Source organism: Varroa destructor, unplaced genomic scaffold (genome assembly GCF_002443255.2).
Source record: "Varroa destructor unplaced genomic scaffold, Vdes_3.0 BEIS01000007.1, whole genome shotgun sequence".
NCBI classification, from domain to species: Eukaryota; Metazoa; Arthropoda; class Arachnida; order Mesostigmata; family Varroidae; genus Varroa; species Varroa destructor.
In genome coordinates, this window is record NW_019211460.1 from 12,008,664 (window position 1) to 12,023,620 (window position 14,957).

Sequence of the window (14,957 nt, forward strand, 5' to 3'; positions counted from 1 at the left end):
TATATATACATATATATATATAAGCGTACAATGTTTCGTTATAGATGAAGGAAGCACGCCCTGGCGGTGTGACATCCAATGTTGTAGCAGATCTTCGCGCCGAACTCAACAAATATCGCGAGATTCATACACATTCCAGTCGGAGTAACGATACATTAAAGGACGCTTTGAAGGCGCACGACGAAAAGCTAACACTTTTACAGTACACTCCCGACGTTCTCCAACAAAAACTTCCGTTCGTCATCGAAGCGACAACCGACGATGCAAAGGTCGTTCTAATAATTTTAGATTACTGCTCGATTTAAACACAGTAGCAAAAACAATACTTAGAAATAGTTGCCAGAGATTCCTCGTTAACAAGTGCGAAATTATACTGCTACCTACGGTCATCAGTTTGCATGTGAGTAACATCGTTCATGTATTGTTTATCTATTATTCATAATAAAGGTGATCACTGAGATGATACGGTTGCTTGACAAAATAGACGAGATGAAGTTGCAGAGGAACAAGTTATTCACCGATTTACGGGATGCGATCCGTAACGATGACATTACGAAGTTAATTGTCGCTAACGCTCAAGAAGATCTGAACGAAGTCTTTGAAAAGGCACTATCTAAGCACGAGCAGGCTATTGCTGTACTCGAAAAGAATCTTCGTGCACAAGAGAACATCCTCAAGGCGGTCACTGTGGCGAATGCTAATGCAGCTGAAGTGCGTCTTAACCTCGAACAAGCGCGCCAGCCATGGAACGCAGCCATCGAGGGGTTGCGGGCTTCTGCGAAGGCTTTCGATGAGATTGAAGCTCAAACACTTAAAGGGCTGGACTTCTTTGACAACTTTCACGGAAACGTAAGCAAACTTGTTAGTCGCCTCAAAAGTGTTCTACAAGTGGAACGCGAGCAGGAAGAAAGACTTAAGATGCGTCAGGCAGCGGAAAGCGCAGCAGTTGCAGCCGCAACAGCTACTTCGAACAACGCTCCTGCCACAGGACAGCCAGGTCAACAGGTTGCTGACATTGGTGCATATATAGGCCATGCTGATCTCAGTTCATCATACACGGCGAGCCAAATTGCGACCAGTCAGCTGGGTGTCGCTCCTTACCTTTCGGGTGGTACTCAGGCCGCTCCAAAACTGAAGGATTACCTGGCCATGATGAAAAAGGCAAAGCAACAAGGCACGAATGGCACTGACAGTGGCAATGAGTACATCCCTCAAGCCATGCCGGGATCGCCCGGTATCTCTCTTGCAGCTTCGAGTGGAATTACTTCCATAAGTACAATAGGTCCGGCCACTACGTTATCTTCGTTAACCAATGCCTATGGCTCTCCCCAAATAAGTGTTCTCCATGGGATTCAACAGCCGCACCCATATCCTCAGGGATGCAGCACTGCCGCTACTCAGAATTTGACGAATTCCGCCACGTCTCACGTACCTTTGGCTACGTGTACGCATGTAGTTTCTACACCGGCGACTAATGTATCAGCAACAATGCGACCAACATCTACTCTTCTTGGGTATCAAGACTCTGGTGTGTACCATGTACCACTTCCGGCTGGACACCTTGAACAGGCTGCACGACCTCCCACTACACTGATGGTTTCATCACAGCCTCAGCCTACTACGTCGAGGGCAGTGGGTCAAACTATCCAGCAACCGTCGACCTTCACCACTCAACAGCAGAGTCAGTTTTATAATGCGTATAACACAAGCAACTTAGGCTATCAGATGCACGGAGGAACAGCGAACTATGCCGTCTCTTATGGGTCATATGCCCATCTCTATGCTACCCCACAGATAGCCAGTACGGCAGCAGAAAATACTGCGACGTCGAGCGCTACTTCGGGAGTGCCCACAGCAACATGCACAGCACCGTCGGCCATCAGCAGCACCATGAATTCAGCGAATTATTACGGGAATGCGCAAGGCACGACAGGCACGACTTCAGTGAACACCTCCATTACCTCCACGAATTACAGCTGCACTGCAAGATACCAATATCCGCAGCAGTATGCTTACGCTGGCTCGTATTCAGGATACCCAACACTGGCGTCGACCGCTATAGTATCCTCACAGCCAACAGCCATCGCGTCTGTCAACTGTAACTCAAGTGTGTTGGCACAATCTTCTGTTCCTACGATCGCTAGCCAAGCGTCGGTCATACCACCAATGCTTTCAAGAGCAGTCTCCATCACTGGCGCCTCTGCGAGAGCTACTGCAGTGGGTGGATTAGCTGGCGCCTATAACGGATCCTATGCGACGTGCACAGGCGGTACAGTGCCGACCCCCTACCCTCCTCAACAGATCAGCTATGCATCAACGTATGGGCAACTCTGTGAGACAAATGTAGCTGCAGCTGCCTCGTCGCTTGGCGCGACATGCGGAACGACGACAACTGTAACAACAAACGAAGCAATTACGGCGGCAACAAATACGGCGCCTGCAGCCTCCGTTGCTAGCGGCGCGAATGGCGCGATAGCGGTGACCGATGCTGCTACCGTCCACCAGACGTATCAGACAACGTATCAGTGGAGCGGATACGGAAATCTTTCACAGGTAACGTTCACTGCATCGCCTAACAAATATACTTCGAGTGGAACCGGATCAGTTTCGTACTCAAATGCATCAGCGACTACATCGACCGCATACAGCAGGCAGCAATATCCCCAGTACTACCAGCAGTACGTGCAGCAGTATCAACAGTACAATAACCGTCAAGAGACAACATCAACAGCTTCTTCGGTTATTCATCAGCAGGCTGGGCAGTCCGTGGCTTCAACCGCCACCAACGGCTTTGCGACGCCAGCAGCTAATATGTATGGAGCAAATTCTCAGCAGGCAAACAAAAATCAACCTTCAATCGACGCCTATTACCAGCAACTAGCCTTAGGTTCCGTTCAACCGGCTAGTTACGGTACGCAGTTACAGTCGTCGCAGACAGTAACTACACAATATACCCCACACACAGTTTCATCTGTGGGTCCAGCCACAGCTCGATCTGTGGCTAATAATCTGTTAGACGAAAGTCCCCAGCTTTCGGTCACTCCAGATGGAGGCGTACTTGCCAGTGTTCTACAACCGACAATCGTCTCGAAGAGCAGCCTGAATAACAATGAAAGCAAAATGGAATCGGACGTCTCCAGTAACGCTGATGATGATGTTAGCAGGAAATCGAACGGAGTGGTTGGCATCGCAAGAGCTACCGAGGTGAGATCAATAACAAAATCGGATTGTGACAACTTAAACAGTACGGGAGTCCCCCCGTCAACTGAGGTTCCAGCAGATGACGCGAATAGCGCTAGAAGTTTAGAACCAGCTGCTACAGTTACTACGTGTCGAAACCAACCGGATACAAGTACCTCCTCTGGGCCAGTGTCCGCCGACCCCCTGAACAATTCACAGGTTGTTCAAGACCTAAAGAACACGTACGAAAAACTCGACAATATGACGTACGTTGGAAAATGTATTTTTACTAATGCTTATTTTGTGTATGTTTTTGATAAATACTGCAAAGGTGCACATGCATTACATCAATCGCATTCTGTGTTCTCAACATATACATTTAACAGTAAGTAATCACCATAATTAATTACACCTTACAGAGCGTTAAAGCTGAACTCCCGGTGGAAAGAGTACCGAGACAACCAAGAAGCGGAAGCACGCACACTGAAAATATCAGTCGGTCGAATCTGTTCAATGAAGAACCGATTCCCCGATATCATGCCTTGTAAGGAGCAATCGCTATTGTGCGGACTTGAGAACTAAACATTCAGTTTTCATTATTCATCTTTATTTAAATATTTTTGTAAATACGTCAAATCCTTTACGTATTAACTGCAATTATGTAGAACACTGGACATTTCTCAACAGCGATCTCACTTCCGATCGATTCCGATAATCGCTTTACAGATGACTACAATCGGGTAGTTTTGACCTCGTCAAAAGACGATTATATTAACGCATCGTTTGTAACCTCATCTATTGAAAGTGAGCCAAATTACATTATAACGCAGGCTCCTCTTGCCACCACACTCGAAGACTTCTGGACGATGGTGTGGGAGCAACGTGCAGAAACCATTCTCTCATTGTCATCATTCCAAGAGGTTAGACGTTTACTATACTATACTATACATTTTAGAATAAAATTTAAAAAAAAATGTGTGAATAAAGCAAGTTAGTAAATTCTAGAAAAAAAACTGCCGACAAGGAGACACTAATTAGATAGATTGTGTAATATGCACTGTTTATATATGAGTCGAACTGATCGTGAGCCGCCATACTCCATGTGAGCTCTTAACATGTTGCAATCATATATTTAGGGTCTACGAGAAAGCAGTCTTTAACATTAATGCGTGCACATATTCCAGCTTTCGTCGCAACTGTTCTTCCCGTCAAAAAAGGGCACTTCACAGAACTACGGACCATTCAATGTGACGGTACTTTCCTTTAGCGAAAGGGAGGCTGGCCTGTTCACCGAACGGTTGCTGGCCATCAATGGACCTCAGGTAAAACTCTAGCCGGTCTCTCTCTCTAGCTCTAAAAAAAAACAGAGGGGCAATAGAAAATTCTGCATAATACAAGCCCTAGTTATAATTTATGCCAGTTCATTTGGATAGATCCTTAGCTTTGTTAATTTTTATGGGTTGAAAAAAGCATGAAATGGTGCTAGACTAAAGAGGCGTTGTCAGAATATCTTAATCTGGTTAAACTTAAAAATCTACAGGGCCTAACGAGAAATGTCATTCTCGTGCACGTAACCCAATGGACACGTGAAGCCTTATTCCAGATCGGGCTTGCTGAACATGTGCTCGACTTGCACGTCAAACAAAGAAGAAGTCATAATCCACCCATAGTCATACAGTGCCTGTAAGTACTGCACTGATATGCACAATGGCTTACAAAATCAAATTCATGGAATATTTGACCACAAGGTATTTTGCGGAGTTCCATTTCAATCTAGAAAAGCATCTATATGCTGCGTTCCCTTTGAAACATCAATGTTTATCGAGTATTTGCTTTCAGTGGTGGATGTGGTCGTTCTGGCATTCTGGCATTTGCCTTGAGATGGATCAGCCATCTGCGCGTCGGTCGCGTCCCTTCGGACGCTATGCCAATTCTTCGACAACTAACACGTGCTCGAAAACTGCTCCTACTTGAACAAGATCAGTTGCGTACGTGTTTAGAGATTGCATTATTGTCCATCAAAACAGCGTTACAGACACGCGGCCTTATGCATGCGGTGCCTGCTGCAATTACGACTCTTGATCAAATGGACGAAAAACAAAGAAAAGGCCAAGCATTGTCGGCAGAAGAGCGGATTCTTCAGGATCTTATGCAGGGCTTCCAGGCAAGACTTGAGTCCTTTCGTGCTATTTTTTTAATACTCACCAGAACAGCAGTGTTTCACGATACAAGTTCAGCAACTTGATCGTTTATAAAAAAAATATTCCGTTTTGTTGGCTTTTCTGCAGCGGCTTTTTTATTGGTAATTTTCTGTAAACAAATATATAAGCACAAAAAAAGTAGATATTTACACTTCCTACTAGCTTATTTCTGTAATTCTGTATGCACGTGAAAAAATACACGAAAATTAGTAATCATCAAAAAATTGTTTGCAATAGATAACACGCATATTCATTTAGGACGTTATATGTTCTGATCAATGGTTAAGTATTACGTTGTTCCTCGCATTTGCATCTATCGTATTATCGACGCATCTTTCCGTGTAGACTATTGTTAAATAACAAACTACATGTAGTTTGACTTTAAGTCGACAGCAACGAACGCATTCAACTAATGCTATCTGAAAGGCCAGTCTATGTAAAAAAAGACCCATCAAAAAATTCTGTTATTCAAATCCAAAAGTAAAATTAAAAAATTCTGTGAATGCAAGGGTTAAGCATGATGCTGGCCCTTTTTGCGTAAAATGCGAGAACATATATAGTTGTGCTGTTTGTAACAGTTATTTTGACTTCGTCTATTTTTTTATTTGCAGGCTAAAACCAAAATTACGAAGGAAAGTTTCGAAAAACCGCGTGGTTTCGACGCTGCGTCCGGCGGTGGAGATCCTGCCGACCCTCTCAGTCAGCTCGACCCGTTATGGTCGCTAAAAAAATAGATGCGGCAGCCGCAAGGTATTCGAAACGCTGCTCTGCAAGAAACAAATAATGACTTGAGCATGCAAGCGTTGTTATTTCGCATCCGAAGAGAGAATGGAGTATAGAAGGGATCTGTAGTGTACATTTCTTCTATCTATCGTGTTACTTATATGTTATTTGTTCACACATTTCTCTGTAAAGTGACATTCGCTTAATTGTGTTTTCGGGTTTTCTACTGCTGGCATTCTTCAGGATTCTTCTGCGATTTTCAGCAATCACAAACATTAATCTTACTTTTCATAATTAGAGCTAATAATAAGATAGAACCACTGCTTATCAAGGTTGGGCCGCCGTTGAAGCGCGCCTGGAAAAGTAAGAGATTTAGCGTTTCTGGCACATACGAAGTGATTGAGTCAGCCTAAACAAGATTTTTAGTTGTTTTAGATGCCAAAGGGTACGCATCGTGGTAAATTAGTGGCGGAAAGTATGGCATACACGGGATTCATATACGAATCTTCAGAATAAACATGGATTTACATAAGGCCTTTACAGACCCCTTCAGTGGTTACATACTACACCAGCAAACATAAAACGTTTTATATATAAACCTACCTGAAACTCAAATGTAAAGAGCAAATAAATAGATGGTCCCCGCTGCGAAAAGCAACAAAAATACTGGATAATCTGTATTTCGGTAGTTATCGATATGATAGTTCATGGGAAGAATGATGGTTATTCATGAACGTGATGGCAAGCTGAATTGTGATAACGGTTATTCTAGATGAAACCTGGGCCACAGCTGGACGTGCGTCGAATTGAACTATAAAATTTTTATTTTACATACGAGGTAACGCATGGAAAAGAGAAAGGGGTCTTCAACAATTACGCTTAACTGTGGCAAGGAACAAAGCTAAAAAGTCTCCATGGACGCTTAGCGTTCTTTTATGTGATGTTTATATATAGCCGTCAATAATAAACTGTCACCGTACGTACATGTAAATACATTTCATTATATTTGTTCTAACCTTGTTTACGACAAACTATGTAACTGAAGAAAAACAAAGAAATACATAGAGCTAAAAGATAGAAAAAAACTTGAGCAATACCTATTATTAATTGTAGTGTTACTAGGGAGACCTTTTGATTAAAAAAAAAAAACGTCATACAGCTGCACTGCGGTTGAGAAAAAAAAGGCTGCACTGCGGTTGAGAAAAAAAATATTTAAAAAAACGTCGTAAGACTGCACTGAGGTTACGGAAAAGAATATTAAAAGTATGGACTCATGACAAATTAAAGAAATGATCTATCATAACACTCTCCGTAACTATAAATCTTATTATTCATAGTCAGTAGAGGAGCAATAACACGAACTGATACATGGACGAGAAAAGTTCTACTGTATATATAAAAATTTCACATTGCTCCGTACGGCGTTCATTTTACATAGAATGCTCTAGGTATTCCCTTTGTAGTACCTCGTTTAATAACTTTCGTTCATATATTACTAACTACTTGATTCCGAAACTTGAAAATATATTTTTGCTGGGCCTCATAGACTGTTAGACAATGCAACATTTCGGCATTTAACTAATCTGTACTGCAACAAATAATAACTAAGTTCTTAAAACACTTAGATAAGTTTTCGCCGTTTTGCCTTTTCTGTCATTATCGCCTCCATTGCTTTGGTCTTCTTGTAGCCAAGATCCGTAGGATCGATGTTAAACCGATGATCTGAATAAATTGCTGCAAACCGAGAATCATCTAAGTTTATCTTGAAGTTGTCATCATCTTCGGTTGCAACTTTGCCTTTTTTCTTGCTTTTCCCGTTAGTTGTTTGCTCAGTTTTTAGAATCTTTTTAAGTGAGAAGTGTTTTCTGCCATCATCTTCCTCATCCATAAGCAGTAGCTCAAGCTGCTGACGGCGTTTCGCTTCGATCTGCTCGTTAACCTCGTTAGTTTCAACTTTACTAGAATTCTGATCACCCTTATGTCTCTTATTGGTGCCGCCATTTCTACCAATCTCAAAGAATGGATCATCTTCAACGCCTTCAGGCAAATCGTCATCGGAGAAAGCTCTCTCCTGTTTCTTTCTTTCGCGCTCCAACTGTCGCTTCTCGCGTTTCTTTTCTTTTTTACGTTGAAGGTATTCTTGGAACGGTGTCGGCTTCGACACCTTTTCACTATCGTTTTTTTCTTTTCGTCGTCGGTCAACGGTTGCGTTTAGCTCAGGATTGAACGTGATCTCTTTGTTACCACCCTCCTCATCATCGGTGTCCGAATCCGACTGTTGATCGTCCTTATTACCGTCGCCTAACTGCAATAATTTTCTATATTGATCTGTGTCAATTTTCTCAGCGTCCGAAGCATCTTCGTTATCCGAAGAAGCTATATAGGTTTTTAAGTACTCGGCCATTTTGTCAATATCGTTAGGCTTCAGACCAGCTGCACGTTGTCGCTTGTTCTTTGAGTCGCTAGAATATGCTTTTGATAAAGCCTTACGTCTCCGGAGATCATCGCCATCCCAACTGCTCTCACACGTTGAAAGCATCAACGCCGAATTGATGAAGTCAACAGGTTCATAGTCCTGCGGTGAAGAATCACAAAAATCAGTTCTTTCTTTTTCGTCAAACACAATTTCATCTGGAATAAAGCGCAGATCCAGCTTGGCCCCGGATGACTGATACTCCATTCCATCACAGCTTTCGTATATGTTGTTGGCAGTATCTGAGTTGTCACACTCCACAACAGCATAATAGTATCTGTATTCAAACAAGAGAGAGAGAGCAAGCGGAAGAAAGCAAAAACATATTAATATGACTCTCGCTATGGATAATTCACGTAGGATACTTTATATTATGCAAAAGTAGATAACTGATTTATACGAGCAAAGATAAAAGATCAGAGTGATGGCCGTTATAGGAGAAAATTTGACTGAAAAAAATTTTGCAAAAACGATTTATTAATGTGAATTCAGTACTTAATGATACCTACTCCCTGCGACGCAACACAGCACCGGTCAACTAACAACTGGAAACTCACCTTAACCGTTCAAATTCATATTTTCTTAAAGCCTGTTCATTTCTAGCCTTTAGTCTTGGACCTCGTTTAGCTTCTTCAAGCATTCTCTCTTTGCCAAACTCTGACGGATAAATTGTAACAGCCTTAACAATACCGCCATTTAATGCAAATGATTCCATCAAAACGAACAGATCAGCCGCTTTGATATTATGCCAGTCCATATTACAGACAGCTAAACGTCTTGATATATCGTCGCTCCTTGGTGCATCTTTATCTAATTCATCCCATTCGATTTCCTGTTCTTTTTCAGCTCGATGAATCGCCGCTCCATCATCCGACGAATCTGAGCTATCGTCTTCCGACGTTTCGATGTTTCCTTCACCCCGAGCGAAATCCAGAAGTTCTCCTTCTGAGTCCTCGGAATCGGAGCTTGGTTTTGACGTTTTTTTTTTTTTGACAATTAGTTTCGTTTTAAATTTTGTGCTTTTCTTGCAAACTTTCTCATCTCGTCGTACCTGATCTGTCTGCCGCAATTTTACAGGTGCACTATCTGACGATAGGCATGTCGCGTTTTCGTTACCGTCACTAGCGTCATCCGTATCCCCGTTGTCACTCTCATCTAAATGATAGTAACGCCTGAGATCTTCAGCACTGGTCGTGCTTACAGGTCGACCTCTTTTGTCCATGGTAGCTTTGATTTTAAAGCGTTTATCGGTAAACATTCTCCCAAATCTCTGATCAATTTTGACCTTAGCTTCTTTTTTTGGTATCAGCCGGAACTTCGGATCGGAAATCACATCCTTGAAACGATCATCTTGGCGAAGTTCTTCCGGCAATGAAGACTGTTTCTGTCTCATTTTTTTCTTCATTATGGTCGTTTCGTGTTTGTTGGGGTTACCCACCATTAATTGCGGAACAATTGCAGAGGACGATGGCGCTGCTTTTTTTGTACTGTCTACCGGTCCAGGTCAATATCGTAGTCCTATCGTAAGTGTGCTGTTTGTTGCACAAATCTTTACTAATAGTGTGCGAAACCACAAAAACAGAATAGTGTATATTAATAATAGATTGTCACAACGAATCGAATAATGCTCACGTTCGAAATTCGTTCGTAGAGAAACAGTCATGTCGCTCGCACGTGGACCTGTAAATAAACAAAGAGCAGACAACTCTGCCTTTACCCCTTGAAGGCGGCAAGAGTCAAAAGTGACTGTCAACACGTCACACCCGCAAGATGTATCTGTTTCGATCAACAAATATTTTAATTTAAAGTTTAAACCGTACAATATACTAGGAGGAACATATTGCGAATGTGCCAAAAATCATAAGCTCACAATGTTTAGAAAGAAAAACACGAATATATCGGCAATGTCAATGAATAGGGACAACTTTATTGCAAAAAAACAAATAATTATATTGTATTTACATAAACTTATGAAGTTAAGTGAACTTAAATGCTTACTTAATCGCAGCAATAGCAGAGTTCTGTAGGTAAAGGGTATATGTGTTTTCTCATTCTGGCCTGGTAATAGCTTAACTGTGGTTATTATGAGCATTATGATTGAATTAATTATACGTTATATATCACAGTAGCTTTATGTATTTACTATGCATGCTTTTAATATCTTCTTTCATTTACGCACATATATAATAATGCTTTCATAGCTCATTCTTAAGCTTGATAGTACAGCTGCTGCTTCTCATCACAGGTTATTTTTTATATTATTAAGGTGATTCTAGTATGCGATAAAGCCACGACCTAATTGGTATATAACTTACACACAAGCTTCGACCAGTTTTCGTTCTTCATTTAACTAATCTGATTCATTAGCATCGCGTCAAGTCTAACATTAGCTCGGGTATATACAGCGCTGTGATTCCATAAACCTAGCTGCATAGAACCTAGGATAACCTATAGCTTAGTCGCACCTACACCTTCACAGTTATTCGGTTGCAGTTCTCTTCATGCTATGTCGTACTACTTCCGTAATGTTCTCACTTCAGCTTTACGGCTATAGCAGTTCTGTTTCTTTGACTTAGCTAGCCTTTTACATTGTCTCTGTTATCCCTCATTTTGAGGCTAGTATCCTGCTACCACATTCCGGTGACTCCCGTTGCCTTGCTAAAATTATTCCGTTTACAAATTAGAACCTCTCAGTAATAATGAGGTTGCTGTTATAAACTGAAAAAAAAATTATTTCTTTTCTATTTTTTGCAAAGATTTGCAGGCTACGACGGTCCAAACTCGCTATTGTTACAATTCTACGCGATTACGGCACCTTTTTTTCCATTGCATTTACATTGTTTCTCAATTTGCATGGACATCGTTCGCAAGTCACAAACTATTCCCACAAAAATCAAAGCGATTACTCGACGCAACACAGACATCCAGAGAGGCATATATATATATATATATATATGACTTGTTGAATTTATTCAGCTTCAACAAGCCTGTAGATAATGATAACGTATGTACGGTTGGAGTTTGTTTTTTAGGCATAGTAATTTTGTATATGTCGACTGTCAAAAACCTGTTCAGGGTAAAATGAACCATTCACAAAAATTCTAGCATTCATCGGGCAACGCGTTCACCAAAAATCCGAGGTGAGCAAACTTTGACAGGCTCAAAAATGCCGGGGATCCTTCAAATTTATGAATCCTTTCGCAATAATCATTCCTGCTCATCCAGCCTGTACACGGTATAATTCAAACGCTCAAGCTCCGTCCACCCACACAGAAAGTTTATGATGAGAAAAGGTCCTTGCGAAAATAGCAGAAACACAACGAAACACATTTGTAACTTTTTGGTACTTAATTGTATATCAAAGCGCGCCTTTATTAAATTTGGAGATCTGCAACTGCTACTATTATTGCTATTATTAACGTAGTACAATATCAGAAATAATATGAGAATAACACCTAACTAGAATAATTTCGATGGCGGACCTCTTTTCAGCTATATTTACAACAAAATCCAATAAATGTATTATTATTGTCGTTGCCGAGTTTTCAGCTTGCCCACTTGATACTGACGAATAAAGTCTAAAAGTAAGTAAAAGAATATGGAAAATATTGTATTTAGAGTGAAATCTGTACTATACTATTGCTCTAGGAGCTTGCATTAAGCCTTGATGCCAGCAGTGGCTACTTGCGCAACAAATTGGCGCGAAATTTAAATACACTTACGACTGTTTATAGAGTTTTAAGTCATTGATATGGTAATTTCGGAGGGCATATCAAAATACAATATTATTAAAATGTCTTCGTAAACTGTTTGTTACCATGTAACATAAGACAACAATGTGTATTTGTTCTAAGAACGTCAGATATATTTAGCGACGAATATATTCTTTACTGAAGTGGAAAAAGTACTATTTGTAAACGGCATTTGAATGAAATTCAGATACCTTGATGACTACATGACTTCATAGATTATGTAATAATGAACCGAAGCCATGGTACAAGCCATGGTTTATTCATCCAATTTGCTATAGTGAAGAAGGACCTTTACATTGTAAATAAAAAGGTCTAATTATATCGATTTATTGAGCTTGTGAGTCCAGAAGTTTGCACGGCTTGACACAAGGTAATTGGATATTAGCGTAAACGAGATGCTTTCTTTTCAAACTGGATCATTCATCCCTTTTCTTTACTTCTGACCGTGATTGTCAGCTAAATTTTTTGGCAGAATTTGGTGTCCTTTAAGATGCGCAGTTGATTAGCTCCCACGGACAAACATGTTTCAATAACAAATTCTGTTTATTCTATAGGGTGGTAACGCTCCAAGGTTGTCTTTCTACATTGAATATAACGATTTAAGTGAACCACGTACGACAACTGCGATCCCCTACCGTTTCATTTTGTAGTAACTCCTCTTTAGTGCTATACTTAGGAAGGATTAGATGATTTCGATCAGCGTGTAAAACGCCTCAGAGAACAGATGATAAAACACCGACGGCAAACTGTGTAGTTTCAGCGAAAGAATTACGTCACTTGCGTGCTGTAGCGGCCGGATATTGTCTTGAAGAAATTTTAACTTCTTTTTACATTTTTCCGCTTCCGCTACTGAAACGATCTGCCGAAAGCGGCGGCGAAGTTCGAGTCCTCCGGAAACGAACGTCATGATCGCAGCCCGGAAACACTGCTATATTATTATAGTGAGACAGGCTGTTAGAAAGAAAGTTATGAAATCGAAGTCCCAGAGATCCTGTCCCTCATCTTCTCCGGCTGCGGTTAGAAGCGCGAAACCCTGAGTCATCGCCCTGCTGAATACTAAACCTTAAATAGTTGTTTTTCGTTTGGTGTTAACTTGCTACTACAAGGACATGCATCATTATGGAGAGACGCGCAAAAGCATCTACCCAATGCACCGGTATGATCGTATTGGTAGTATTGATATTACAACTAACCACCGTATAATTATGGTTTATTTAAGAAGGCTATAAGGATGATGGCTCCTTGAGGAATTTCGGTGTCCGTATGATAATACGTGGCTGCTTAATCAATTAAGAGGGCAGCTGTTGAAGCTCATGGATAAATCAAATAAACTTCGTTGAATTATGTCAAGTTGGCTTTAAGTATGGGGCTTCATTTTGTACGAGCAACAATCTTTGATTACGTAAATAGGAAGATAGAACTGCTGAAAGCGTATTTTTTTTCACAAAGCTCTACGAGGCCAAATATTATAAAGAAGCAAAGGTTATGTACTAATTAAAACATAAAAAGACAGCTTAATAACGTTACATCATTACGTTTGTACTAGCGAATTGTTTTGGAAGACCGACCACATTACGCATGCCCATCTGCGAAATTGCGAAATATTTTTCCAAGCTAGGTTATAAAAGGGAGTTTTCTCTACTTCTCTTTGCTTTCGTGTCGACTGTTTGTCGGAGTGCATTTTAAAATAGATTGGAACTTAGGTAAATTGTAAACGAATTGCTGATGGCTAGTAATACATATGGGCTTTGCTCAATATTTCATATTGTTCTAGTTTACCAAGTTATTTATGAGCTAAGTAAGCCTTGTACGATATCGTTGTTTGAAAAACTTCGATCATTACACTGAAACTAATACTATCGTATATTAATAGAACTTTCTCTAGAAACCTATATCTATATAAAGATATGCTTAATTCAATGTAATTTATTTCTTAAACTTGCAACGAGCTTCAAATTTATAATTAACACAATTGTCGATTTAAAAACTTTGAACTTGCTTATAGGCTCCTCTATATTGCGTATGATTACGTGGGTATATTTCTAACGCGCCCCACACATTTCCCGATATATGAATAGATAAAAAACAATATCGGCTATATTATTGATTAGCTTGCCCGGGCGGTCCCGACTTAATAAAGATACTTAATGCCATTAAAACTACGCACTATTTTTAGATGAAATCCTGTAAATATTTACATCAGGCACTATTTATAGCTATAAGCTCATGAGGTGGCATCATAGAATGAAGAGTTGGTAGGCAAAGATACCATTTGGTAGACATTGGAATAAGCATACATTAGTGGCGCAAATCGTTCTTGTTTTGTCGAAAGACGACAAAAAAAAACATGACTAAACCTCAGAACCTCTAACAGAGGAACGAGGTGCTGTGACCATGGAAGCTTTTGTCGGATCAAAGAAAGCATGAGCAATATGCTCCCGTTCAGCTTTATTCGCGATTGCTCGATATACGTGTTATAAAACCACAACATAAAAAAAGGATAGCGAAACGTACACTTCATAGACTGGGTCATTGAGTATATAATGCGACGAACACAACAATAAAACAAGCACATTTACATGACAATTACGCACAGCTTCCATCATGCTCTGGGTCGAGGGAAGCAGA

The 14,957-nt window shown here is 40.6% G+C and overlaps 2 protein-coding genes and 1 long non-coding RNA gene across 7 annotated transcripts in view; 2 read left to right on the forward strand and 1 right to left on the reverse strand.

The window, feature by feature from the left end:
• The window catches only part of mop (tyrosine-protein phosphatase non-receptor type protein myopic), a 15,675-nt gene extending 8,571 nt beyond the window's left edge, over positions 1-7,104 (forward strand). For 4 of the 5 annotated variants that reach the window (XM_022814604.2, XM_022814605.2, XM_022814606.2 and 1 more), the window contains 8 exons: positions 45-269; positions 448-3,446; positions 3,600-3,724; positions 3,907-4,100; positions 4,365-4,502; positions 4,721-4,863; positions 5,020-5,344; positions 5,993-7,104. In XM_022814604.2, coding sequence (XP_022670339.1) covers positions 45-269; positions 448-3,446; positions 3,600-3,724; positions 3,907-4,100; positions 4,365-4,502; positions 4,721-4,863; positions 5,020-5,344; positions 5,993-6,115 — 4,272 coding nt within the window. In that variant the 3' untranslated portion in view covers positions 6,116-7,104. Of the gene's footprint in view, positions 1-44; positions 270-447; positions 3,447-3,599; positions 3,725-3,906; positions 4,101-4,364; positions 4,503-4,720; positions 4,864-5,019; positions 5,345-5,992 lie in introns of those variants that run through there. The other variant, XM_022814609.2, reaches the window with a different exon arrangement.
• Positions 7,105-7,410: 306 nt separating this feature from the next.
• Positions 7,411-10,274, reverse strand: LOC111254803 (ESF1 homolog). Its single transcript, XM_022816037.2, has 2 exons — positions 9,135-10,274; positions 7,411-8,854 (listed from the first exon to the last, which is right to left on the reverse strand). The coding sequence occupies exons 1-2, from the start codon at positions 10,016-10,018 to the stop codon at positions 7,726-7,728; spliced, it is 2,013 nt and encodes a 670-aa protein (XP_022671772.1). The 5' UTR covers positions 10,019-10,274; the 3' UTR covers positions 7,411-7,725.
• Positions 10,275-11,480: 1,206 nt separating this feature from the next.
• LOC147754329 (uncharacterized) lies at positions 11,481-13,690 on the forward strand. Its single transcript, XR_015316607.1, has 2 exons — positions 11,481-12,161; positions 13,199-13,690. It is a non-coding gene; the product is annotated as an uncharacterized LOC147754329 (long non-coding RNA).
• Positions 13,691-14,957: the final 1,267 nt, after the last annotated feature.

Coding starts and splice junctions, on each gene's coding strand:
- LOC111254803 (XM_022816037.2), bottom strand. CDS start 10,018: ATGGTGGGTAACCCCAACAAACACGAAACGACCATAATGAAGAAAAAA. Junction 8,855..9,134: donor TATGAATTTGAACGGTTAAG/GTGAGTTTCCAG, acceptor GTTTGAATACAG/ATACTATTATGCTGTTGTGG.